We start from the raw sequence: 27,992 nt of genomic DNA on the forward strand, positions 1-27,992 counted from the left end.
TTGTGCGCTCAGCTTATCACAGTCCCTGTCTGTGACTCCCTGCATCAGCAGAGCTAGCTGGATTCTTATATCCTTGTCTTGTAATTTCATTCATTCCCTTCCTCACCCACCTGCCCGTCTCCACTGCATTCTTCCTCTGCGTTTTAAGGATGTTACCGTGTATTCTCAGCACAGCAGTCAGAGTGCTCCTATTAAAACCTAAGTCATGTGGTGGTGGTTCACTTCTGAGACCTTCTGTGGCCTCATCTTATTCAAAGTAAAAGTCTGGATCCATCGAGTGGCCTATGGTCTGTACACACGCCCCCACTGCCATTGCCTCTCACCATGCTTCCCCCCGCTCACCAGGCTCCAGCCGCACTCCTTACTGATCTTGAACACACCAGGCACGTGCAGCCCTTAGTGCCTTTGCACTTGCTGTTCTCTGCCTTCAAAAGCTCTTCCCACAAATATCCACATGGCTCCTTCACTCATTTTCTTCACGTCTTTACCCACCTGTGGCTTTTTCAATGGGCCTTAACCTGTACCTTTCCGACACACATGCATACTGCTGTCCCCTTTCCTGGCTTTATTTTTTACCTTAGTGTGTACACTTCCTTAATACACTTATTTTACCTATCTGTCTTTTGTGTTATCTCTCTCCTCCACAAAATGTTAGTTTCCTAAGGGCAGGAATTTTTTTCTCTTTGGTCACTGCTGTCATATAGTAGTTGCTCAATAAATATTGAATGAATGAGTAGAATTAGTGAATGAATGAGGGGATGAATGAAGTACATTCCCCTTTCCTTAACACTGCCACTGCCTTAATATCTTTTGAGTACTTTTTCTGTGGAGGTATTTTCAGCCTAGGTTTTTGAGGCACCTCCTGCTTCTATAGGTTTAGACTCTTCTTCACATTTACCTCTTTGTCACTCTACCCAGCTCTTCCAATAACTTCCAAAACTTTTTCTGGAACCTTGAGCGCTCTCTCTCTCCCTCCCTCCCTCCCTCTCTCTGTCTCTCTCTCTGTCTCTCTCTCTCTCTCTCTCTCTCTCTCTATATATATATATATATATATCTACATATATACATACATACATATATATCACACATATGTACATATATACATGTACATACATTTGTGATATACATGTGTGTATGTGTGTACATATATATTGTATGTGTATGTTTCTATAAAATCTGTCAAATCTCAGTATCTTTATTGGTTCATAGAAATAATTACTATTTTTCCTCTTGTATTAGCTCCACTATGTTTCCAATTTCCACTCTTTTCATTTCCTTGGAAAACTTCCATGTTATCCTCCCAACATGTGTGCCCATCCTCCGCAGTAGATGGCAAGCTTCTCGAGGTGGAGGGATCAAGTCTGATGCCCTCTCAGAGACTGGTGCAGTACCTCCTACAAACATGTGAAGGTGCTCTTTGCATGGTTTTTTGAATTAATATGATGCAATTGAAAGATACCAATAGACTTTATTTTCCAGAGCAGTTTTAGATTCAAGCAAAATTGGACAGAAAGGACAGAGAGTTCCTACACACCTCAAACCTCCCCCCACCTCCTGTACCCACACAGCCTCTCCAACCATTAACATCCCCCCTGTTGCGGTGCATTTGTTACAGCTGGTGAAGCAACACTGGCACAGCATTATCGCCGGAAGTCCGTAATTTACATTAGAGTGTATGCTTTGTTTCGTACATTCTGTGGGATCTGACAAAAGTATCATGACATGTATCCGCTCTTACAGATAGTATGATACAGAATAGTTTCACTGGCCTGAAAATCCCCTGTGCTCTACCTTCCAGACCTCTGGCAACTCACCACAGTTTTGCCTTTTCCGGAACGTCATGTAGTTGCAGTTGTACAGTATGCAGCCTTTTCACATTGGCTTCTTTGACCTAGTAATAATACGATGCAATTTTGAGCCTTCTTCGCACCATGTAGTTTGATATCTTTGTCTTTCTTTGACTAAGGATACTCACTAATGGATGAGGAAGGGAAACCTTCTCAGTTTGAACTTGAATACGTTGCTAAACAATGAAATGCTTAACTCTTGATGATATTTAAGGAATTAAGTGAACGTATTTCCTTCCTGCTGTTTTCGCTTCTCTTTAAGCTTGCCATGAAGTGGATGATTCATCTGTCGTTGGATTAAAGTATTTGTTTCTTGGTGCCATACACAAATGTCTAGGGAACTCAGAAGATGCTGTCCAGGTAAACTGTTCATGGGGTGTCATGGCTAAGGAAACTAAACTGTGAAAACCTACATATACGCTTGGGAATAAGAAAAAGGAGAAAGCATTACATAAAGCTAATCTCCCACTGCAGTGAGTTTCATCCACTTTATTTGATGACGGTCATCTTCTCAGATGCCAGAAGTTGATGACGGTTCATACTAGCTTTTAATGTGACTTCAGAGCCTTAGAATACTTCTTCACCTATGGGCTTCTTTTCTGGCACTAGCTGTTTATCAAAGATGACATCCTCAATTGGAGGAGGAAGAAATGAGGAGGCAGACAATTTTGAAGGAGCAGAGGGAAGCCTCCTAGCTAGGTAAATACAAATATGATCAGGCATGTCAGCCTGTGTCCACTTTTCCTCCCTCTATAACTGCAGATTATCGATGCATTACTGAGGTGAGGTCTAGAAAGTTGTTAGCTTAAGATATTCTGCGAACGTACTCTATGAAAAAGAACCATTCATTATCTTCAAATGTAGTTGGAGGGATTTTTCTGAGTTTTTTGTTTGGTTGTTTTTTTTTTAACATACATCCAGGTGTTATTTTGATTATTCTTTGAGAGAGTTCATGTACTGTAGTAACAGACTGCGGCTTTTAAATCCTAGGGTGTTGATACACTTGTATTATAATTTAAAATTAATTTTCAGTGTGGGGTATAATAGCTATTACACAGCTCTAAATAGCTTATTTTAGATCATATGCTTAAGTATCAGTAAGATACAGTCAAGACACCTGTCAAGAGATGGTTCTTGGCTTGTTTACTTTCTGTCTTAAATATTAAAATGGAATGTTCAGATTTGGAGATGCTGATAAAGATGTTCTCTGCAATAAAATCAGCAGAGGCTGGTGTGTCAACTAGGAAAATAAATAGCACAGATTGGGCTGACTGATGGGTAACATATACTGGCGCAAGTTCACCAGACAGGTATGTAAAGGACTTATAAGATATGAATGAGAATAAATGGGAAGGAACAAAGACGCAGAAAAGGAGAAAATCTGTTACAGAATAGACATCCTCCTAAAGATGTGATGAGGCTTAAGTAGGAAAATGAGCCTAAGTAGAGAAATGAATTAATTCCAAAAATATTCGTATTACTTTCAGTTCTTTCAGCGAGCTGTTAAAGATGAGTTGTGTCGTCAGAATAACTTATATGTTCAGCCATATGCTTGCTATGAACTTGGCTGTCTTCTGTTAGACAAACCAGAGGTAAGATCTTATCTATTTTCTTAAATTATGCTCATCAGCAAAACTGTGCAAGTGAACAAGCACAAAACATCCTTCATTTAAAGTAAGTTGATTGAACATAGTGTGTTTTTGTTTTGTTTTCCTTGATTTCACATAGAATGAATCCAAGAAGCTATTAATCCTATCTCACTGTGTTTAAGGAGGTAATCTCTTCCCTGGAATTAGTATGATAAATGTAACTTTGGGGACAAAAATTCATTTGGGGCAAAATCATTGCCTTTTCTAGAGTGGTCTGGTATGATGTAATGTGGTTTATTCAGAGTACAGAATTGCATTGTGATTCTAGCTCTGCCGTTTATTTTTATTTAGTGTATGATATGGTTAAGTTATTTAACCACATACCTTCTTCCTAATCTGTAAAACAGGATAAAAAATACCTCCCTTGCCAATTCAATAATGATTGTAGTGAGAATAAATGAGGATGGTGTGTAGGATTACTTAAAAATTTTAGAATACCTTATAAGTTTGACGGTCATCATTAAGATGCATATTTAAGCACAGTGGGGCAGTTTTTTTTAAAGTGAATTTTAATAATGCTGGATTTGCTTGGTACCTTCTTTTAGAAGCTCAATTACATACTATTGACTGTATAAAATTCTAATTTTCAGTAAATTCAAGTCAGCCTTCAAATATATGGACTTTTTAGAAGTTGAGCTAAATCAACAGAAATATTCTAGCCTAATCCTTAAATATGTAGCTTATCTTGCCAAGGATAGGCTGTTAATTGGTAACTCTTTTCATTTGAATTTCTAATTTTACCAAAATAGAAAATGCAATTTTTATGAATTTTGGTAGAAACTTCTAACACCATATTCTTTAAGGAAATTTTTACTCTTAATGCAGCCTTAAAATATATACATAAACTACAAGAAGACTGGTCTGTCTCTTGAAAAATGAAGTTGATATTCTCAATCAGTAATGCCTTCAAAAAAACTTACTGACTTCAAATAAACGTAAATTATCATCAATTTTGCGTTTTTTAGTAAGATCTTAAACTATTACACTCTTCTAAAATATGACAGCCCTTTATAAAATAATGAAGATTATGAAAAATTATTTATCAAATAATGCCTTAATGTAAACATGTAAACAGCATTATATTAAAGAAAAATTGAGTCACTATGCTTGAATGAGCACTTGACTCCCCTCTATGTCACTGTGAATTTTTTGAATTAATATATCTTCCTATTATAACATTTTCTGCTTGAGTGTATATAAATATAGATGTTAAGAGATAATGTGTTTTTCTTACATTCATAGACTGTAGGAAGAGGCAGAAGTCTCCTTCTTCAAGCAAAGGTAAAAATGCCTAAAAATGCTCAATCTCTCTCTTTCCAGTGACCCTTCTTATCCTCTGTAGTGTACTCTGGAGTCTGAATTCAAGAAATTTTGTGAAATGATTGTCTTGGTTGGTATTTCTGGAGGGGAAACTGATAACTGAATCAGTGAGCAGTTGATTTTTAAGTGAAATTACACATGAAGCTCTTATGAAATTGCTCATCCTGCTTTATAAAAACTCTTCTCATTTGAGTGGGAAAATAACTGTTGATTTCATAACTGTGTTCTTGAGTTAAGAAGTTCTAACAGCAACTTCCACTGAGCCCAGCTTAAGACTGCTGTCCCAGGAATAACATGAGGGAAATTTTCCAAAGACAGCATTAATAATGCTCAGTTGACATTTTAAAAACGGACACACAGCTTGAGGTTTGGGAAATAAGAAAAATCAAGTGAATGCAAAACCTTTGTTAGGAGTGTAAGGAATTTTACTTGGGGCAGTACAAAGCTTGGTGTGATTAATACTGTAGTATTACAGACAGCTTAGCTAATACTCTCTTTCTCTTGTCTTTCAGGAGGATTTCTCTGGCTACGACTTTGAAAACAGATTGCACGTCCGCATCCATGCTGCTCTGGCTTCGATGAGGGAATTGGTTCCTCAGTGACAGACCCGAAGTTCCCACTCTGTCCCTCCCCACACAGGTTCTGCACTTTAAAAGTAGAGGACACAGCTCTTATGAAGATCAGCTTTTCTTCTGAAAACCACCTGGGCCTGGGACACATTTTCTCAGTTAGGTTGATGTATTAAAGATCTCCTCTTTTAAACACATAGCTAAAAAGTAATAATGGTGATGATATTAGTAATAATAACTAACCACCTGGGGAGAGGGTTAAGTGACCTTGTTCAAACATTTTAGTTTTGTGATTTATTATTTTTTAAATAAAATTCAACTAAATATTCAACCTGCAATCTTGTAGGAATGCCTACTTGAAGTACACATCTGACTGGGTAACACTAAGAGGTACCTGTAAAATTATTAACAGTGTCACGACGTAGCACTTATATCGTGTTTTGAAAAAATAAAAGTGCTTTCTCGTGTTTTACTTTATCCTCAAACTGTTTCTGAGAATGACATAGCACAGATGTTTCCATTGTCCAGACAATGAAACTCAGGCACAAAAACGGCTAATTGACTTATCGCAATTAATTATTCCTGTTATTATGGAGTAATGAACAGAATGCAAGTCTCCTGACCACAGACCGAATATTCTTTCATTGTAAAAAATATATATATATGTTAATAACCAGGATTCCATGTTTTCTTATTAAAAAACAAATACTCTTCAGCTGAAGTTGTCATCCTTATCTCCAGATGGTCTACAAAAATGTTTCAAAGGACAGACACTTTTATTCCTTTGACAGCCAGTCAAGTGAAAGCAAACAGAAGATTGTTTTACAACCGAAAGTATAGCTATTTTGCTAATTTATTAGAAGACCTAGTCTATAGACTGGATAAATAATACCTACATTTTTGGTGTTTCCTTTTCTTTATGATAAATTGTCTGATTACCAATTTTTGGAAATCTTTCAACAAATTACTTGAAAAGGTTATTCTTGAATGAACATAGATTCTTTTGCCTCAGAATATTTGCTGATGAAGGATTCACTGGACTATCTATTGCCAGGACTTAATCATTTTCCCCTTAGCTCAGGTTATTGATATTGGAAACAGAGTTCAAAGTTATTTTTTAATCCTTCGTTGCTAATTTTTATTGTCACCTCATTTACCTCTTTGTTCAGTACTGCACACCTGTGGTTTTGAAGACTCTAAATACCTCAGTCACTTAAGAATTTCTGTCGTAATTGTGTGCCTAACCTGGCTCAAATCTTAAGGTTAGATATTTCTTAAAATTTACGTTGCAATAAAGAATATCATCTTGGGGTGTCATTTATTTACATATCCTTTTAGCTGAAGTATGATCTCATGCGACGTCAGTACTTTAAAATATTTCTCTTCAAAACAGACATGGAAGGAGCAGCTAGAATGTTGGCAGCCTCAATCTACTTCATCTGGTATTGAGGGAATAATAACTTCTTCAAAAGAAATGATTATTCCTCATTGATTTTGGCTAATCTATCTTCATGTTTTCTCACTTCCAAAATGCTTATTAACATTGACTTTCTTTCTAGCCTGACTGCTGCAGGGATTTTAGATGCTAGCCAGAGAGAAAAGATTTCTGTCCTACTTTCATGAACGGGAAGACCCAGAAGTCAGGTATCAACAGATGCCTTCGGAAAGGAAAAATTTACGTCTGAAAATGTTAGATACCTGGTTTCATCAAGGCTGAAGGGAAGAATGTTATGAATCTTCAAAATATGGCTCTTGCCATGTTGTTGTCTTTTTGGCTATAGTGTATGTGGCAAACTTCTCAGTTATGATTGTGGAACATTTAGAATCACGAAGTTTTTGCTCCAGCGTTCATACTTAATTGAATTTTCAGTTCAAATGTTGCTTGAACTATTTTTCAGTATTGAGAGATTACATAAGGCCCCATACTTTAGAATTTTTTAAAAAATTCCTATATTAACTGCTTTAAAAACTTTTATTTCTCCAGAGAGATTTCAGGATTTCAAATAAGTTTGTGTTCAGTTCACTTAACTGAACACACACCATTAGAACACCATCCAGTGAGTCTTTGTTAATAGTATGTTTATAGGACAGGTGCATTTATAAACTGTCTCTTCTAGGTTTGATGCAGGCTAGCCCCTGTGGTTTTTCTGGGAACCTGGTGGTAAAGCACGGAGAAGGGGTAGACAGTGGTTCTGAAGACTCTAAAATAACAAAACCACGCTGTGAGTAGACTGTACTGTTAGATTCACTGAAATCTGAGTACGTTTTTTTAGTTGAGTAATTCATAACGGTTCTGGCCTTCGTGCTATGACTTATCCAACCTGTGAATTACTGTGATCTGTCTGGAAAACTAGATTGGTGTAAATTGCTCTTTACCCCTCGCTGATGAAGAAAATAATCATATAAGCAGAACTGTTTGCATCTATGTGTGCTTTTTTTATGTTGGCATTACTTCTTCCCCTTTTCCTGTTTTGGAGGCTGTCAAATGGATCTTCTAATTTATAAGTGTCAGATATATTTTTGTATTAGATTGTGCCTATGATGAGAGAAATCTCTAATGTATATTTTATGTACTCGGAACACATTTATAATTTGACGCACCTTGAGGCATCGTCTAGTACTAATCATGTAATATGCATCTTTGTGATTAATGTGTTTAAGATTTTACTTTTACTGGGTTAGGCATCTTTTTGATTTCAGCACGTGATAGCTAAGTATTTGAGTAAAGAGTTATTACTTTCAGATGTCACAGAAAATCAGAATATTTGTCTCGTATTGTATAAGTCAATTATTTAGAGAATTTGCACTTTTATCTTTCTGCCAACTCAAAGGACAATGCATACATGATTTTTAAAATACACACATACACATACGCGCGTGTGTGTGCGCACATACCTATATGCCTTTGCCATGTAAACTTTCCTAGTTGATGGCTTCCTTAAGCAGATTGTGGTGGCAAGTAATCAAATATGGCTCCTTTACCTATGAAGATATATGGTCACACAGTTATAATGTACTGTTTGGTATTTCTTTCTCTCTCTTTCCCTCCGTCCCTCCGTCCCTCCGTCCCTCCCTCCCTCCCTCCCTTCCTGTATATTTTGTGGAAAAAAATCTTGTTAAGCCCAGATCCTCCCAACAAGATACATAGTAGAGGGAGGGGACTTGAAGCTAGAAAGAGGAAATACAGAAAGAAAAGGACAGGGGAGGGGGGAGCAAGAGAATGGAAAGTTGGTCCATAAAAAATGTGCCCCTTCAGTTAAAGTGAGCAAAAATCACACAATTGGCTAACATGCGAAAACTAGCAAGGGAGCTGAGCTCTAGTTCCTAGTTGACTGGGGTATTCAATAGAAGCAACACACCTGTAACTTAGCTGAACTCTGGATTACACTTACTTTCTCCTCCCATAGGCTAGTGGTTCTCAAGTTTTAGTTTTACAAATTATCCCTACTCTGAGATTCTGATTCCGTAGGCTCTAGGTAGGGCTTAGGAAGATATTTTTAACGGGCCCTTGGCTAATTCTAATGCAGGTGGTCTACATTAGAGAGACATTGCCCTAGGTTATCATCTTTTGGTAAGTAGTTAGTAAATCTGAGAGAAGAGTCAAACATATGGCAAGGTTACGCATAGTATGGGGCCACTGAAAAAAATGCTTCTAACCCATTGGTTTTCTAAAGCAGGAGATTCCTGAGCTGACTTTTAAAGGAGGAGAAGGATGCAGTCAAGTTAAAATGATGGCTGGAAGGATGTCTCAGGCCTTGGACCTGATGAGCAAAGGCACAGAGGTGACAGGTAGCATGTGTATTCAGGCCGGGTCTCTAGAAAGTCAAGTGGAAACCAAATGGTAAGATGAGGTAGTTACACAGAGGTCACAGCGTGATCCTTGGACTTCTATAGAGTAAGTATTTGAAGGGGGGAGGGGCAGGGAGCGATGGAGAACGAAGTAGATTTGCAATTTAGTTAGATCCCTGGTGACTGGAAGAGATGAACACAAGGACAAGAAGATGGTAAAGCCACATCAAATCACTAGGAGTTGTAGAAATCAAAGCAGCACATAGTGGTTTGAAAATTTTTTGTTAGATGTTTTCACCGTAACAGTTTGCATTTCAGAGCAACTTGAACAGAACAGTCATTGCAGAAATGTGGAAAGAGTACAGGCTTGCCTTCTGAGTAACAGGTATTCGGCACAGCACATAACGTCTAATTGGCGTTCAAGATGACGCACCAAGGTTGGTTAGGTGACACAAGGGTATGTGTCTCTCATTCCAGAAGTCACCATACGTGGGATCTCTAATGTTTGTATTTGGGGTTCTTAGCTCAGTTTCATTACACCTTTGATAGTTAAATATATTATAAACCAAACCCTCATTTCACTTTTGTTTACACTACCAAAGTGTGGTGCGGGGGCAGTGATGAGGACCGAAAAGCATACCATCTGCAGTTCTAACATCACACTTAAAAGTCTAAAAGAGAGCATTTCTTCTTTACTGTTTTTTTTTTAAAATAAATTTATTTATTTATTTTTGGCTAAGTTGGGTCTTCGGTGCTGCATGCGGGCTTTCTCTACTTGCGGTGAGTGGGGGCTCCTCTTCGTTGCGGTGAGTGGGCTTCTCATTGCGGTGGCTTCTCTTGATGCAGAGCACGGGCTCTAGGCACGGGGGCTCAGTAGTTGTGGCTCGTGGGCTCTAGAGCACAGGCTCAGTAGTTGTGGCGCATGGGCTTAGCTGCTCTGCGGCACGTGGGATCTTCCTGGACCAGAACTCGAACCCGTGTCCCCTACATTGGCAGGCGGACTCCCAACCACTGCACCACCAGGGAAGCCCTTCTTCTTTTAAAACGTAACCTTCATGAGAAATGGGGGCTTGTCTGCCACATAATGGGCACTCGGTAATAATTAATGGACGGATTAATATCCTCAAAATGCCGTGTGCAGCATAGATGTAGGCTGGGGCTTCAACATTGCCTATTGCTGCAAAGTGCTCTGGAAGTCTTAATTTTTTGTAACGTAAAAATGTTTTGTCAGATCTATGCCCTGATGTTGTTATTTAACGGTTGATTTACAGTGATTCTTGTTGCCTTTTAAACATGTGGAAATGGATGACAATGAAAGCTGCTTGGAGTCTGATCATCGTGACTGTGGTGGTATTTAATGCCCAGCACAAATAAGAACCTGAATGGGTAAAAAAGCAGAGAGTATTTTAAAGGAGTCAGCGTTCCTTTACTTTGGTGAAACGGAGCTGAAGTTATACACAGTCCTCGTCGACTTTGCAACCTGCCCCTGATGGTATGGTTTGGGGAGGACACATCATGCCTGAGGTATTGCAACATCCAGAATTACGGAGAGACAGAAAGACTCGGGATCAATGCCAGATTCTCTTTCGGCAGGCGAGTTTCTCAAGAGAAGTACTGCGCTGCATGATATTGTACCAGTGTGGTGTACGTGGTGGCAGAAATTATTCTTCAAAAAGGTGACTAGAGAGCAACAGATTATGGGGGGGGGGGCAAGAGTGGTGTTATGCGGTGGCAGTAAGATAGAACTGCCGTAAATCTATTTCTCTCTCTTTCCAAGCCAGCTCTTATTTTAGACCGAGAGATTCAAAGCGGAGAGGCTGTCGCCTGGACTGACTCCCGGCGGTTTGGAAACGTTAGTTTCCCACGCCCCTTTGTATTCTGCCGGAAAAGACGAAGCCCACCACAGTGGTCTGCCGAGTTCCGGCTTTTGTCCTTTCGGTTCCCCATTGGCTGGGGCCGCCGAGGCCCCGCCTCCTTCCGAGGCCCTCTGGAGCCTTCAGCGAGAGGGCGGGGCTTTGTGACGCAGGCGTGACGTCCCCCAGAGGTATAAAAGACACTGCCAGGTGCGCGGGTTTCTCCAGGAGCCACCCGCAAGGTGGCAAGGAGGAAGCTATTTAGAGCGCAGCCGGAAAGGAGAAGGTGGGGCGAGTCTGGAGAAAAAGCCCACGGCCCTGCCGCAGTTAGGCCCTCGCAGTGGAGGGGTTGGTGGACGGTTCACGTGTCGGGAAAGGTGGCGGCCCCCGGAGTGGGAGGCCGGCGGGTGCACACACCGGCCAGTGAGGCAACCGCCGGCCAACGCGCGTGTGGCGGACTCAGGGGTACGGGGTCTGGGTCGGCGGGTCCGCCGCCACCACCGCTGAACTAGTCGGGGTGGAATCTGGACGCCCGCTCTCCCAGGTCTTTCTGCCCCCTCCACCAGGCCAGCCAAACGGCAAAACAAGCACAGACCCTAGCGTAGGTGTTTAGGAAGTGAGTGGTGGGTGCTGTTGACGTTTTCTGTGGCCCCGAAGCCCCTATTCTCGCATCTTCAGCCAGAGGCACCGTTTTCCTGCTCAGGCGTTACCCCTAGGTTAGTGGGTTTGGTGCGGGGTGTGGGGAATGTAAAATCTGTTAGTGTTTGACAAATGTGTTTTTGTCAAATACACAAGGAGAAGTTTGAGCAGAATTAGTGAGCTGTCATTTGAAACAACCCTCAACGTCTGTACTCGTGACTTTATCCGTTGATGTAGTTGAGGATCGGTGTCCCAGCGTGTCTCATCTTGTCGAGGACAGCTCTTTGGAAGGAGCTGCGTCGTAGGATGCTCCGCATCCCTGGGGCCGGGGCCCTAAACGGCTCCGCACCATTCACAAAGCCTGGGGAGGGGGAGGGGTACGGCAAATCGAGGAGCTCTGCGTGGGCGTTCTCCCCATGGTCGGTAGCAACAACTGCTGACTACAGAATGGGTGTTTTGTTAGCTCCGTCGTGGCTACCGGTAAGCCACTGTCAAATCATGACCCATCTCTCAACTCGCACTGGGGTGCAACGGATGTACTTAAAAATACATGTGTATATATGTATATATGGACATATATATACACGTATATACGTCCATATACACATATATATATATAAAATATAAATGAAGTGAATATGTATCATCCATATAATTACCGCCTATGTCCCTTGACATTTAGCATGGGGCCCTGCTACAGGTGCACTACTGGTTTTTTAAAGATGGTTTAATTCAGTAAATCTCCTGTTGAATGATACTCTGATAGTAAGTTTTCATTAGGCGATCGAATACAGTGCCCTTCTCAAAGGTTTTGCTCTGGCGATATTTTTTCCTGACCTTTAGGAAGATGAAATGTGCTCTTAAAATATTGAGCATTTTGCTATTAGTTGCTTTTTATTAGAGGTTGGCCTTTTGTGTAACTGCTGTAACTAAACTGTGCCCCTTGGCCCCAACAATATTGAGATATTGTTGAGGACATGGTTCATTATATCACACTATTCTTCTCTTTATGAGGACCCATAGGAGAAATTTCTCCTGGGTCTCAGTGCCCAGAAGAGCTGTGATTCTCCCAAGCAACTGATTTGGTTTTTTATCTCAGGAAACCTGAATCATTTAACCAACCATTTCCTATTATGTGATGGCTACTTGGTAATTCAGGGGGCTTGTCTTGGGACAGTACCTGTGGCTTCATCCTATTTTTCCTACCATACTTTTCCCCTTAACCACTGAACTGAGTTCCTTAAATATTTAATTTTCTTCTTTGTGTATATTTATAAGCCCTCTTAAATAATTTTTTAGAATGAAACAGGACACACATACACTGACACAGTTTAGGGTGGCAATCTCTGCAGCTAAGAGTTACAGGTAAGACTGTGCAATGCCCTTGGTACCACTTAAAATCCAGAAAGCCAAAAGAAGGGAGAGAGGAAAACTATGGCAGAGGTTAAGGGAAGATACGAGAAAAGAGGTATGGATGGTGGTGGGTGGTATAATACCACAAGTTACTACTCAGATGAATATTAAAAACAAAATTAAAGTTAAAACATGTATACTTAAGGATGATGTGTGTCCGGGGATATACTTAGAAAAGTGAGAAAAAATACATTTTCTTGTAGAAATTCTACTTTGTAACTCTATTTGATGAATGTATAGAAAAGCCAGTTCCCATATGGTTTGGAAGGCTGTTTCTTGGACACAGATAAATGAGCTCGATTTATATTTCTTGACATTTTACTGCACAAAATATTTACTGAATTTTATAGAAACAGGTTTTGTTTGGTTTTTGTTCTTTGTTTTTAATATCATACTGGAGTTCCTGGCAGTATAGTTCTTTTTTTAAAAACTACTATTAACATTAGCCCATTTTACTAGAATAAATACCTAGAGATTAGAACTAAGGCTAGTGATTTTCATAGGAGATAGATTTGTTCTTAGAAGCTATAGTTAACTTGTAAATTTTTAATAAAAACCTTATATACTATTTATAAGACTTTGTGTTTCTTCATTACAGTTGAGATTACAGACATCCCGCCAGAATGATTTCTGCAAGGCCCAGACTTGTCGTACCTTATGGCCTCAAGACTCTGCTTGAGGGAGTTAGCAGAGCCATACTCAAAACCAATCCACCAAACATCACCCAGTTTGCAGCAGTTTATTTCAAAGAACTTATTGTGTTTAGAGAAGGTTTGTTATTGCTTTATATATTTGTTGCTTTGAAAAAGAAAGCATTTTAAATTGGGAGTTTTATGTATCTGATTTCCTTTATTTCTTTAGGAAATAATTCTCTGGATGTAAAAGATCTTGTTAAACTATTTCATCAGATAAAAGGTAAGTACAGTAAGTAGTAATAGTTTAATAAAAATCTAGTTATAAATTATTGCATCATTCCTAGCATACATTTAAGCTTAAGAGTGATGCTCACAAATATTGTCTGTTTAAATAATTACACTGATGTTTAAGTAATCACACTGATGCTTTATTTTTATTATTGAATCAGTTTTTTAAAAAATCTGAGAACTGATATTTTGGAGGATTCTAAATTTTAAAATAGGAAACACTCTTCTTTTGCAAACCATTTGGTACAGTGAGACCTAGAAGAGTGTGTGTCAACTATGACTCAAGCCCTTTCCAATATGCCTGTCTTTGAATTGAATTTTGTGGTAATACTCAAATTATAATGAGATACATCACTTAGGAACATTGTAGAAACACTCTTCTTGGAAGATTATTTTAGTAGAAAAGGTTGATCACCCTTTTTTTTTCTCCCCATGATGGTTTCAGTGCAGTCCAGCTTGGAGGACAGGACATCGATTAGGTGTCACTAACCACCTTTTCTGTTCCAAGAGTCTCTTTATGTAGTGAAGAGATAAGTTTTTCATAGAAGGTGGTCTCTGGCCTGTCCCTGTGATGTAAGGCTGTATGTCTGCTTAGAAAAACTTGTTTTACGTGTATATGTGTAAATGTCTATCTTATGTGAACATAACAGCATGAAACTGAGTTGATGGAGGAGCAGTGAAGAAGTCAGAGGGGGAGAAAGGAAAAAGGTAAAGTTTACATTATGAACATTTGGGAAGATCAATATAAGCAAAGAGGATATATTAGTTAAACCCCAAGGACAGGCACACATATCTAAAAGAATAGTAAGCAAAGCTTTTGGAAGAATTTTGTGGAGACAATGGTGGCTTAAGGTGAGTGTGAGAAATAACTAAATAATGCTACATTGGCTGACCAACATTTTGAAGTGACCATAGAAAAAGTAAAGGTAGGATCCGTGAGTTTTGGCCACTTTTATTCTCTGCCACTGATGTTAATGGATAACATAGCCAAGACAGGGAGAAGTTAAGGGTAGACCTAGGAAGATGTAAAAATCATGAGGGTTTGGATCTACGGTGAAAGAGACTCCCAAAACAGAAAACAAGATTAAGAATAGCAAGAGTCAGCATTTCAAGGGGTAGGAGAGTGAATCACCGTGGTTTAGGAGTATTTTATTGTCTAGTCTGGGTGCTCCCCTGCAGGGTCCTGATGGCATTGTCAGCTTACCAAAGGAAAGAGGTCTGAGATTTGCTTACCACCAGCAGGACATACAGACAAATGCTGGAACACTGAGCACTCTCCCCCTTCCCATGAGCCTGGTCTTCCAGGCGGTCAAAGTTATTATGGCCTTTGTACTTGTGTCCTTTATACCAGGAGCTATCTTTGAGACGACTGGCTGTGCAGGCTTGCTGTGTTTGAGAATGGTGATAAAGTCAGTGACTCTTTATCACTGACTCTTTATGGTTGTAGGTAACTAAGTGGTAGCCTTTGTGGCTAATCTGTTTACTGAAGACTATACCCACCATTCAGCTTAGCAAGTGGACTAAACTGCTGTGGATTTTGGTCCAGCTAGGGTAACATCTTTGAATCTCAGGGTTCAAAATTAACAGACTGAACTAATGGAGCAGCCATGCTTTCGATGGAGGTAAGGGGTAGGAGATACTGCTGCCTTTCTCCTCCAGTAACTGTAGATATCAAAGAAATTGACACAGTGTAGACTCCCAGTATGGCTGTAGAAACAGATCGCTCTTTAGACAGTAGAGCAGAAACGAATGTTGCCTGTTCTTCCCCAGAGAGTTGGGGAAGGTAACACAAGGTATAACCAGAAAATATATTCAGTGTTACAGTCTAGTATCAATTGGGCTCATTTTGTCTGCCTTTTATTGTCATGCCAAATGGCTTCTTAATGGACTTCTTCATTAGTACATATAGAATGGATAAACAACAAGGTCCTACTGAATAGCACAGGGAACTATATTCAATAAGCTGTGTTAAACCATAATGGAAAAGAATATAAAAAATAATATATAACTGAATCACTTTGCTGTACAGCAGGAAAAAAAAAAAAAAAAGACAGCACCAGTTATTAGAACTTGGTGATAGGAGCAAGAGCTAAACTACCATCCCTGATGCATTGGTCCCCACTCATCTCCCAGATATCAGATGTATCCCCCAAAGTTATTTCCAGCTGCTCAGTTTGCTGCCTAGCAGCATTACTACGAAGCTGCCCGTATGCATGGAAAGTATGGAGATAAGTATATCCTGCACATATCATTTATTTTATTCAAACCCTCCATTCTGGGATTTTTCCTAGAAGGAGCCCCATTTTTGGTAGGCCTCATCATAGGACCATTAGTGTTTACCCATCTCCCCATTGCATTCAAACTTTCTTGCAGAGGCAGGTGATGAAGGAGGGATGAGGAAAAGAACCAGACACGAGAGCAACTTTTCTCACTTCTCTGTCATCTCTCATCTTTTCTCCCATTTTCCAGAGCCTGGCTCTATCCAGGCCTCCATTGTGGCGTTTCACCCACATGTGCTCATTTCCGAAGCAGCTCATGTAAAACACTTTCTTGGATCCTCCTCTTGTATTTTTCTGCAACTTGATTAAGTAGGTCTTACTACTGGATGAATCAGTGAAAGCTTTTCTATTTCTCAGTCTTCTCAGGAGAGCTTCTTCACTAATCCACATGAATCATTGAGGGGATTTTAGAAACTCAGGCAATATTTTAAGGCAAAACTGTTGTCTCAAGTTCTACCACTTAGTATATCTAGGAAAAGAAGGAAGAAGTGGAATGGAATTTTTTGAGTAACTGTCTTGTCCTAGGCACTTACAATATATTTTGTCAATTAAGAGAACTTTATAAGGTAGGTAACATCACTACAACTTTACTCAAGAGAAATCTGATGCTTGGGAGTGATTAGATAACTTGTAAGTGTCTAAAATATTAATTGGTAGAGTTGGGATCTAAACTTAGATCTTCCTAGTGCATGAAGGTCTTCCTAGTAGTAGGACTCATTAGTAGGGATCACTAGGAGCCCTCTAGAAAAACCTTTAATTTTTGAACTCGGAGTGAAATCTCAGTGCTCTTTCCCCACATTATCTCCCACTTTTCACTTCTTCCTCCTGTCAGGAAGGAGTGTACTAATTCTGATCTTTTCACCACTCCACGAAGAGGGCAGTGGTTTCTCCACGAGAGTGGTAAGTGAGATCTCAACACCACTATCACCTTCCGTCCTCCTAAGCCTAACTGAGTCTAGTTTCTAGTGTTATTCCTGTCTTGACTTCCAACAGAGGCAGGAAATAGCCACCTCTTTTGAAGAATCAAGAAGGCCTAGCCCACCTAGATCCCCAACTGAGTTACCTGTTAACTTTTCTAACTGACCCTCGACGTTCTTGGCATGGCCATAGAGTAGTAATTAGAGTCACAAACTGCTGCTCATCACTGAGCCCAGTTTCAATTCTTATGTAGCGCCGTAACAGTTATGCATATCATTAAATATTATCTTGAGTTATATATTCATATTAGATAGTCATAATATATGTTTTCAGTTTCTTATGCCAAATTCTATTTTTATGCCTTATAGAATTCATTACACATACTTGTAGCTATCCACTCATTAAAAAAACAAGAAATCGATTTCAGGACTATCCATACTAAATTTTACGAGGCTCTGGTGTACTCTGTACTTTCCTGGGCATTTTTTTCAAGTAAGGCTATACTGATTCCCTAAACAGGGATGAGTATTGTGTCAGAAGGACCCTCTTATTTCTGCAAGTCTTGTGTTTGCCTTGGCAGGGTGGTAATTTGTACCAAGGTTAAGAATTTTCACTTTCACAGGCTCCGGACGTGCAGGCTCAGTGGCCATGGCTCATGGGCCCAGCTGCTCGGCGGCATGTGGGATCCTCCCGGACTGGGGCACGAACCCGTGTCCCCTGCATTGGCAGGCGGACTCTCAACCACTGCGCCACCAGGGAAGCCCTTTTTTTTTTAAAGATTTAATTTTTTATTTATTTTTGGCTGTGTTGGTTCTTCGTTGCTGTACGTGGGCTTTCTCTAGTTGCAACGAGCAGGGGCTATTCTTTGCTGCAGTGCACAGGCTTCTCCTTGCGGTGGCTTCTCTTGTTGCAGAGCACGGGCTCTAGGCACACGGGCTTCAGTGGTTGTGGCTTGCAGGCTCTAGAGCACAGGCTCAGTAGTTGTGGCACACGAGCTTAGCTGCTCCGCGGCATGTGGGATCTTCCCTGATGAGGGATCGAACCCGTGTCCCCTGCACTGGCAGGTGGAGTCTTATCCACTGCACCACCAGGGAAGTCCCTGCTTTACAACTTCTAACTTATGCCTCATATTAGGAAAGTACTCAGCTGCAAGTAACAGAAAACCAATTAGCAGTGAAAAACAAGATATCTGGAAGTGCTGTTCATTCTGCTGCTGATATTATAATAATAAAGCATCAATTATCTAGGTTCTCTGCTTTATCATTCTTAGCATATTTTGTTTGTAGCCTCATGCCACTGCTCTAGGCATTATATCCATGTATAAATCAGGAAGGAGGAGGAAGTGGTGGCATAAATGATACTTTTTTCTTTCATTAAAAAAGTAAAATCTAAGAAGTCTAGCAGACTTCCACTTCTGTCCCATTGGCCAAGGGGACTGATAAATTTTCTGATAAGGGAAATCAGAATGCACAGGGCTGGTTTACACCTGTACTCTGCAGGGGCTCTTTGGCATCTTGGATGGGGCAGTTGTGCGGGGCCCCTTTCACACCTGCCCCTTCTCATTTAAGCTTAACAAAAATTACCTAAAAGCCACTGTATCCAATACATATTTCAGTCACTGCACTGATCACATTGTCATCTGTTTATGTGCCTCTAACCTTAATCAGACTGTACTATTTAGGAGATTCCCCAGTGTCTATCACATAATAGGAATTAAGGATTGGTGACTAAAGAATGAATATAAGGAAGAGAAGAGAGGAAGGAGAGAAAAGAAACAGACCACCTACTTTATAGTCACTGGTGTTCATCATTCCAATCAGTTCAACACACAGTAGTTGGAATCTTTTTCTCTTTTAAACTTTTAAAACTATATGTACCTTACTTACTTCAAATTCTTGAGTCCAAGCACTCCTGTGAGTTCCCCTCCTGCAGTCCTCTCCTCTCCCCTCTCCTATTAATCACTTCTCCCATCTCCTATTCTGTCCTGCTTCATATTCTCCTCTTGTCTGGGACAGCTTTCAGATTTCCCTTCAGTGCCAGAACATGCCTTTTTCCTTATTCTTCCCTGATCATGCCCCAAGCACCCCAAGTCTCCACGTGAGTTCTGCCTATTCCAAGAAATACTGTATGCTTGGAATGTATCTATCTGATTGGTTTCATGGAAAATCAGGATTCTACCGTGAGTTTTAATCAGTCATTTATTAAACTTAGAAAGAAATGTTTTAGAGGAAGAAGTGCCTTCAGTGATGCATGTAATTCTGAGAGTTCATGCAGTTTTTTGTAGTTCAAGTGAAACCAGATTGCTGACGTCATACTGAGTTCATCTTCATGAGGTTGACATGTAAGATCAACCTATAGCAAACCTAGTTTACAACTTTAATAGTTTTCTACACAAACATAATCTCAGTGTTACAAGTCAGCAATCTTTGGAACTGTTAAACAGACCTTAAAACATTAGAGAAAAGCTCTTTACCTTTTGTAATAACAGATATCAACAGGAACGCAATATAATTATGTATGTGATAACTTGTTTGTGTATGTTTGCTAACATTCTGTCATGTATTCTAAACAAAACCAAATGGTTCATCTAGTGCTTTACATTTTCAAAAACACTGTTAAAGCTTAAGGTATTTGATCTCAATTTAATGTTACAGTGATGAAATATATCTATTAAAAATAGTATATATGACATATATGTATGTATGTATACAAATACATATATTATAAATGGGAAAAAACATCCTGCATTTTATCATCCAGATTATGAAATTGCCAATTTTCATCAAAGCTGATTTAAAGATGTGAGGCTTATAATTTTTAATTTGATATCACATTTCAAAACTTTTTAAACTAGGTGTTGATTTATTCTTTCCCCATTTATATGTGATTTACAGTTTATAGAACACTTTTAGGTGAATGACTCCATTTAATCTCTACAAAACCTCAGTGAGGTCAGAATTAAAATCCCCAGTTTGCACACCAGGAGGTTGAAGCTCAGAACCGTTGACTTGGCCATGCATCTATTCAATCACAGTCAGGACTGAACCCAGATCTTCTCATACACCTTTTTACTATGAAAAAGTTGTGGGGAAGGAAGCAATATCATAAATTCTCTGATGAGTTATGATTCATAATTATATAATGCTTTACCTTTCCAGAATGGTTATTTAATAGGGGACTTCTAGAGGCAAAAATACTAAACCTAAAGATTAAGCTCCTAGATATGATTCCAGGTACGACAAGCCTGTGAGATACTTTGAAAAGGGCAAGTGGCCCTTTCCATAGAAGCTGAATTCCTATCGTGTAAGTGATGTATCACATGAGTCCCATGCAGGCAATCTAGGGATTGCAGTGATCTAGTCCCTAAATTGGTTGGGTTCTTGAAAACTCTCAGGGGAAATAAATCATTACTTGGGGAATTTAGGTCCTTGTGGGGGAAAAGAGTGTTGTAGAGGCCTTGAACTGCTGTGTAGGTGTCTAGGTGAGTCTAGTGAGAAGTTGGGCTTGGGCTTCGTGGTGGCTCTCCTACCTTCACTGTTCCACGGGCCTCAAATGCCTTTAGCGGTGGGCTGCCTGACCTTGCCCTCGGCCTTCCCCGCCAGCCGGCCCCACTGAGGGCATCTCTCCCCACACTCTTGCCCCTCCCTCCAGGGGCAGCTGCTGTTCCTCGTTGCTGGTCCTGGGCTCTCGGGGCAGGGATTCTGACCTAGGTGGTCTTTGCACCAGGCATTGAGGATGGGGCTTTCTCAGTGTTCCTGTCAGTTGTCCGCGGCAATCTCTGCCTCGTATCTGTGGTCAGTCTTGAGCTAGTGTTTCCTGCCTCTGCCCCAGGGGTAGGAAGGAGCCCTCTGTTTGCTGTTGATATAGGATTCCCCTCTGGCCTTCTACCCTGCTTCCATCTTCCACAAAAGTGCCTGTGAGTGTGAACTTCTTGCGTCTGGAGTCCCAGACTATTCCAGACATCTTAGCCCACATTTGGCTTTCATCAGTTCATTAAGATTTTGGCTGATACCTTACCAGCTGGTATGGTGGTGACGTTTCCAGGCCCTGCCACAGATGAGGGAGTTCTGTGGCCCTTCTCTCCTTGGAAGGGCTGGTTACTCTTTGGAAATCAGATTACTTGACTGCCTTGTGACTCTGCTCTCTGATGGGCGCATAGTGATCATTTTGACATTTATCTGGCTTTTCCTCATTGTGATGGGCAGACAGTTTGTGCAGCTTTATCTTAAGCGTAAGGCCAGGCTTATTTAAACAAAATTTCCCTTATTCCTCCAGCCAGAGGATATCTTTTCCTCCTCTGAGCTTCCATAGGTCTTAAATGGTACCCTTGTTAAGTACTTACACTTTTAACCTGTAATATCTGTATATCTTATTTCCCCTAAGCTTTATGAGGTCTTGTCCTAATAATTTTTCCATCCTCAACAATGCCTAGTGTACAGTATTTTACACACAGCACAAACAGTCAAGTGTATTAGTGGGTAAAGGGCTTTGACTGGAAATGGGTGGGGAAGTCCTGAGGAGGTGGCTGGTTAGAAAATGAGGTCATTGTTCTAGAAGCAGAGGGAGGTAAGAGTAGATGTGGCTTTTCTGTCTTTATGAAACTTTTCTTAGCATGTGAGCGTTTGTGTGGTATCCACGTCCAGAATTAGACACCTGATCCGAGTTTACAGAAAATCAGCCGCTAATGTAGGAGGAGACCCTGGAGGACACTGTTCTTTGGAAAAGAGCTGGACCCATGAAGACACGTTTCCAAAGTTTTGACTTGAAGCAAGTATGTTCTTGTAAGGCAAATTCTCCTCTTCCTGCAGATTTCATGATATTAGGTAAATGCTTCCCCAAAGAGAGAATCCTCAGTAAAGTAAGCAGATGTGAAAACGTCTGATGAGGTTAGACGTGTGAGTGACAAGCAGAACGCTGAGTGCAGAAGATGATGTTACAGCAGTTTTCTAGCTCTAGGGGTTTCTGTGTGTCATCAGTTGTCTTGACCTTCTAAGCCATGGTTTTTTTCCTCCTGCCTGAGGATCCACTGAGCCCTACTTCTGGAACCAGAGCTGTCTATCTGCTGCTCTTCTGGGTCAGTACTTCGGCTGCATTATCACACCTTACCAGCAGGTGCTACCACTTTTAGAATAGAAAACATGACGTTTCCCAATGTAAACGTATTCTATAGTCCCCTAGTTTTCCAATTCATTAAGTTGAACTTTATATACCAATTTTCTTAAACTGAAGAATGCCTTTAATCACATGACAGCATTTGTTTCATTACTAAGCTATGAAGTGTTTTTTTCTTTCCCCAGTTTTGTGTGGAAGTCTGGATCAGGAGCTTTGTCCATGGACGTTTTCAGCTTACTTTTAGGCAGTTATGATCTTTCCCCTGACGCTGACCAGCTGAAGGTGGTATCTGAGTGTTAGAGTCACTTATTTCTAAGGAACTGAACCGAGTTGTCTTTTGAGTGGATAAGGACAGGAAGGTTTTGTTGCCCACAGTGAAGTTACCGATGTTGGAAACTAAAGCAAAACTCTTTTGTACTTGCGTATATATTGACGTTTGAATGCTCAACCTATGCTTTCTTCATAATTCCTTTTTTGGGGAATAAGTACTTATTAACCCATCTAACTCATTTTTTTAGGGGAGAAGTGGTCAGAAGGAATTGCACAAGAGAAGAAACCAGAATGTGTGAAAGAGCCAGAAAGAACATCTACAGTTTCCCAAGAACCTAAACGGATGGAAAAATCTACGGACACAGAGGAGGACAACATAACTGCACCGCAGTTTAGCAACAAAACCACGCAGTTCCCGTCGGTTCATGCTGAGCTGCTCTCAGAGCCTGAGGGCGCCCCTGAAGCAGCTCGTGCTCCTTCGAAACCGACCGCCCCTGAGAATGCCACCCCAGCCTCACCGCCGTCGCCAGCAGCTGTCTCACCCGAGCTGGCCTATGTCCCTGCTGACCCAGCTCAGTTTGCTGTTCAGATGTTAGGTAATGTTTCTCCGGTTCATTCGGATCACTCTGAAATTTTAATGGTGGACGTGGCAACAAGTATGCCCGTTTTTCCCGAGGAGATGCTGAGCTCAGAGGCTGCTGAAGATGATGTGGTGGCCACTCCTGTGCATTCTGGAGAGATGGCAGCAGTGCAGGTTCTGAGCGAGACATCTGTCCATGTAGATTTGGGTCCTAAACCTAAACACCATAAGGCTGAACCTCCAATGGCTTCCTCATTCCCCTTGCAGGATGAACAAGAACCTCCTGCTTACAGTCAAGCTCCTCAGGTCCCTTTGCAGGCTGCTATTGAGGTGACATCCACCACGCACATAGCATCTATCGATAAAGATGAGCCTGTGATCGAAGGAGCTACTAATGTTGAGCAAATACTGGAACAAACGGTTATCCCCTTTTCTGATCATGTTGCTTGTCTTAAAGGAAATGAGCAGTCACCACCCCTTAGTCCCATACTTGTAGTAGGCGAGACAGCCTCACACGGGTCTGAAAAATCTGTGGGTTCTGCAAACTTTGTGCAGTTGGAGAGTGCAAAATATGACTCCTCAGTACATGTGGAGGCAGACGGCTCTGCCACAACAGTGAGCTCTGAAATATCTGTGCACATTGAAGTGGACATCTTTGCGCTCGCCCCTGGCAGTGCTGGGCAGGAGGACTCATGGGAAAACCGTGCGTCCCAGGAGACGGAGGTCAAACCCGCGCTCTCAGGGGAAGCCGCACAAGTAGTGCGCTCAGGTGCGTCCGTAAGATCATCTAGTGGCCCCCAACCTCCTGTTCCAGGTCTTAATGAACCAGAAATCGAACCAGAATGAGAAGTAGCACCTAAACAAGGTTTGACGGAGCCAGGTAAGATAATTACTTACAAAATTAAAAACGGTGCTTCCAGTGACATCTATATTTCAGGTGACCATCGAGGTAGGCTCCCTGCAGACTGGTCAAAAAGCTTTGTTTTTAGTAGTAGTTAAAATGCCAAACCTATTTAAAGACTTTGTTGTATCTGAGATTTTACTCTTACGAGATGAGTGATTTTAAAGCAACATCACCACTGCTTGGCCTCAAAGTTCGGTCATCTAGCATTTTCGTGTTGTTTTGGACATACTGTGTGGTGAAAAATGGTAGAGCCTGTTGTCAGCTGCAAAACACGTTCATGTGATCTGGATACTCCTGCAAAACCGTAACTAAGGGGTGTTGGTTTGAAATCCCTCACCTGTAAAAGTAAAATCAGATGACAACAAAGTATTTACACAGGTGATGGCATTAAAAACATGAAAGAAATGGTGGTGCGTTTGACTGCTTTTGCGCTGAGGTGGGAGAACTCTGCAACCTGGTCTGGGGGCTGGTCAAGCCCTGACGTCCCGCCTGGGAGCTTCCCGCAGCTGAGGGAGCGGCTTCATAGCTGGATGGAGAGAGGAAAGGTCAAGCTGAAGTTCTGTCACCCAGGGGAGCGGGAAGGTAGCAGCAGCAGAAAGGATGGACGCGGCGAAGCTGGCCGGCTTCCTTCCATCGGTTCCCCGACAGGCGCCCAAATCAGGCTGCTTTCTTGGCTGAACTATCACTACCGCTTTCCTGTGACACAGACACGGTTTGACCGCCCATCTCGATCTAATTATGGCATTTGGTCTGCTCACCCTCCCACTCCATCTAGGCAAGTGCAGCGGCCCTTATCCGTTTAGGGAGGTGGGACGTGCAGGAGCCAACCCCGCCATTCCTTTTGCAGAAACTCTCTCACCCTTGACTCTTACCAGAGCCAGAATGATAAAAAAGTGTTACCACAGCAGGTGTTTAGAGATCAAATTCTGTCTGGCAGTGTGACAGGGATTCTGTGCAGCTGAAAAGGCAGAGGGCAGTGTTGGAACGTAGTCTGTGGGGCTGGCATTACACTTGTGGTCTAAGCAGCACTTCCATCCCAAGTTACTGTTCTCAAGTGCTTCGCTATTTCCAAAGCACTAAGGGTATTTCACAAAAACCTGAAGACTGGGCTCGTGCATATTTTTAATTAGCTTCCAGAACTATCAGTTGAAAGCATCTGAAGCTATTGAAAACACGCTTAATTGTGTGCATAGTGTTATTTTCTTTTCTGGGGAAGAAAACAAAGCTGCACTAGGGATACGGGCCGTGTTCAGAGGGTGACTCAGCACAGCTGGGCCAAGTGCAGCTCCTCCATCAGGAACCTTTGCTCCTCCGTCCCAGCTTCTGGGACTCGTTCTCCAAGACGGCACTGTCTTCAATTAGGCAAGTCTAACTTGACATGGTAGATGCCTTGGTGTAAGTAGACGGATGGCCCTCCGAGACCTCTTTTTACTTAAAGATCCACTGTGCGACCAACCAGCCTTCTACTGCCACCCAGGACCTATGATTTCAAGCCTTGCCGAAGAGGGAGCCGTGCTCTCAGGTTCCGAGTCCTAGGTTAGGTGATGTTTCGTGTGTAGTGACAAGCTGATGGGAGACGATGCCGCCTGCAAAGGGCCAGAGGTCCTTGATCATGTGATCAAAAGATGACACGTAGTGCTGACTTCTTCCGTAAAGAGAACCATCAATCACTATGCAGACACATCAGTGCTTTTTTTAATGCTTTTTTCAATGGCTTAACACACTCTTCAGTTGATTTTTTTGGTAGAGCCAGAATTGTTGATTCTCCATTTCCTCTGAAGACCCTGCAGAAGCCATGTCTAAAGTTAAGTTCCTAGAAACAGCAACTTAGAATGAGATTGCTTCTCAGCCACAACCCTAGTGTCCGTGCCGCTGGCTATCACAACACTGTTCTCGTTTTCTGACTGTAGAGAATCTCTCCTTTCACATTACCAAACACAATTTATTTAGCACTCTCTATAGCATGCTTTATGGCACATATTACTACAGCTGTTTGTTTATATGTAAAAAAACACTTCTGTGCATAGCGCCTGATACAGAGACCAAATCTTTAACACCTGCACATGTTTTTTTTTATAGCAATAGCAGCAAGCGAAGCAGGACAACCACCACCATATTCTAACATGTGGACCCTTTATTGTCTAACTGACATGAGTCAACAAAGTCGCCCGTCACCACCACCTGCACCTGGGCCTTTCCCCCAAGCAACCCTCTATTTACCTAATTCTAAGGAGCCACAGTTTCTGCAGCACCCACCAAAAGTTGCTTCTCCAACTTCCGGGATGATGGACAGCAAGACGACCAGTGCCCCGCCTTTCATTTTAGTGGGCTCAAATGTTCAGGAAGCACAGGACTGGAAGCCTGTTCCCCAGTCAGATGCCTTGAAGAGATACACTGCAGTGCAAGTCCCCATTGCTGTTCCTGCAGATCAGAAATTCCAGAAACACACCCCCAATCCCCAGAATGCTAATCCTCCTACAAGTGGACAAGATGTCCCCAGACCACAAAGTCCAGTTTTTCTTTCTGTTGCTTTCCCGGTAGAAGATGTAGCCAAAAAACGTTCAGGATTTGGTGACAAAGGTACTCCCTGTGGAAGTTACGGTATTGCTGGAGAAATAACTGTGACAACTGCCAATGTTCGCAGAGCAGAAACTTGAAACTGGCAGGTAAATTCTCTTCCCATGATATGGGGGCCTTAACACACTTGAGTTTTCAAGCAGGTTGATCTGTTGACCTAGAGACTGAGGTATTTTAAGACACTGAATTGAGACACGCAGTGAGCGGGGGGGGTGTGCTCGGATCCGACGTGGTGATTGCCCCCACCTCCCTACCACGTTACTACTTACTACTCAGCGCACGGCAGGCGCACTGCGCCGCAGTGACGCACACCAAGGGTCTGGTGCCTAAAACACATAACCAAGCAACCAACTCAGCTACCTCTGAACACCTGGCGCTGTGTTTAGCCCTGTAGACGATGCCAAAGGGATGGATTAACATAAAGACAAGACAGTCTCATGTGGGAATTTTATAATCTAGTTGGCAGGTTTAAGGGGAGGGGAGGACAAGGTGAGAGATTATATACGGAGCACCCGGTCAGTGCAGTAAGTCAGTGAATACTTACAGCAGAATGGATAGGTTGGAAACACATTCATGAGCTAAAGGGACAAGTGGTGTTAACCACAGATAAGTTTTTATCACTCACAAATCACTAAAAAATTTTTATTCAACCAGTACTTACTACCACACGTCTGACGGACAAAAGCTAGATTTCAGTTTTAGGCAGGTTCAAGTACCACAGTTAGTTACCATACTTAAGAAGACTTTTGCAAATATCTTAGGACTATGAGCGTTTACCTACTCCTACCCTTTAGACTTCTAGTGGAACTGTCAAAATGGCCGTTCTGGGCATGAGGTGCTAGGATATTTTAGTGCACATGCACAGATAACATAATTAAGGGCTTAGCAGGAGAGCAGGCTAGAACTTGCATTTCTGATCATCCACTCATTTTACATGTTCAGTTTTATGATTAAACAAGTCACTATTTACATTATTCCTAACAGGTGCCGAAGATGACACTGTTTGAGCTGACCTTCACGGTGGAGTCTGCCACCAAGCGTAATATATCAATAAACTTCATGCAAGCATAAAACCTTGTCGCCTTGCTTATTTTATAATTTAGGCGGTGTACAAACATCTAAACACAACAGGTCCTAAATATTTTCAGACTTGTGATATGACACAATAGCATTTTCCAATGCTCATATACATTGTAAAAAAAAACTTTCCACTCTAGCAATTTTCTACCAAGGTATTCCACTTAATAATTCTGTATTTGGCATTCACACCAAGTGAAGACAGTGGCACCTTGCTCTAATAAATACTGTATTTACCCAGAGAACAGTGAGTGCTAACTGCCTACTTAGCAC

At 41.5% G+C, this 27,992-nt stretch overlaps 2 protein-coding genes across 3 annotated transcripts in view; both read left to right on the forward strand.

The window, feature by feature from the left end:
- Window positions 1–9,880, forward strand: part of TTC39C (tetratricopeptide repeat domain 39C) — a 105,913-nt gene extending 96,033 nt beyond the window's left edge. The window contains exons 11-14 of the mRNA XM_060028816.2: window positions 2,110–2,207; window positions 3,335–3,439; window positions 4,739–4,777; window positions 5,329–9,880. Of these exons, the coding sequence (XP_059884799.1) occupies window positions 2,110–2,207; window positions 3,335–3,439; window positions 4,739–4,777; window positions 5,329–5,418 (332 nt within the window). The 3' untranslated portion in view covers window positions 5,419–9,880. The remainder of the gene's footprint in view (window positions 1–2,109; window positions 2,208–3,334; window positions 3,440–4,738; window positions 4,778–5,328) is intronic.
- Window positions 9,881–9,981: 101 nt separating this feature from the next.
- On the forward strand, window positions 9,982–27,973 carry CABYR (calcium binding tyrosine phosphorylation regulated). 2 transcript variants are annotated; one of them, XM_060028814.1, is made up of 7 exons: window positions 9,982–10,666; window positions 10,753–10,850; window positions 13,678–13,850; window positions 13,941–13,994; window positions 22,830–23,930; window positions 26,145–26,731; window positions 27,627–27,973. In XM_060028814.1, exons 3-6 carry the CDS (start codon window positions 13,703–13,705, stop codon window positions 26,720–26,722), a joined length of 1,881 nt encoding a protein of 626 aa, XP_059884797.1. In that variant the 5' UTR covers window positions 9,982–10,666; window positions 10,753–10,850; window positions 13,678–13,702; the 3' UTR covers window positions 26,723–26,731; window positions 27,627–27,973. The 2 variants fall into 2 exon arrangements, with proteins under 2 accessions (XP_059884797.1, XP_059884798.1); XM_060028815.1 differs by having other exon boundaries at window positions 9,982–10,850; window positions 26,607–26,731.
- The last annotated feature ends 19 nt before the right edge of the window (window positions 27,974–27,992 follow it).

The sequence above is a fragment of the Delphinus delphis genome, chromosome 13 (assembly GCF_949987515.2).
Source record: "Delphinus delphis chromosome 13, mDelDel1.2, whole genome shotgun sequence".
In the NCBI taxonomy this organism is placed as follows: domain Eukaryota; kingdom Metazoa; phylum Chordata; class Mammalia; order Artiodactyla; family Delphinidae; genus Delphinus; species Delphinus delphis.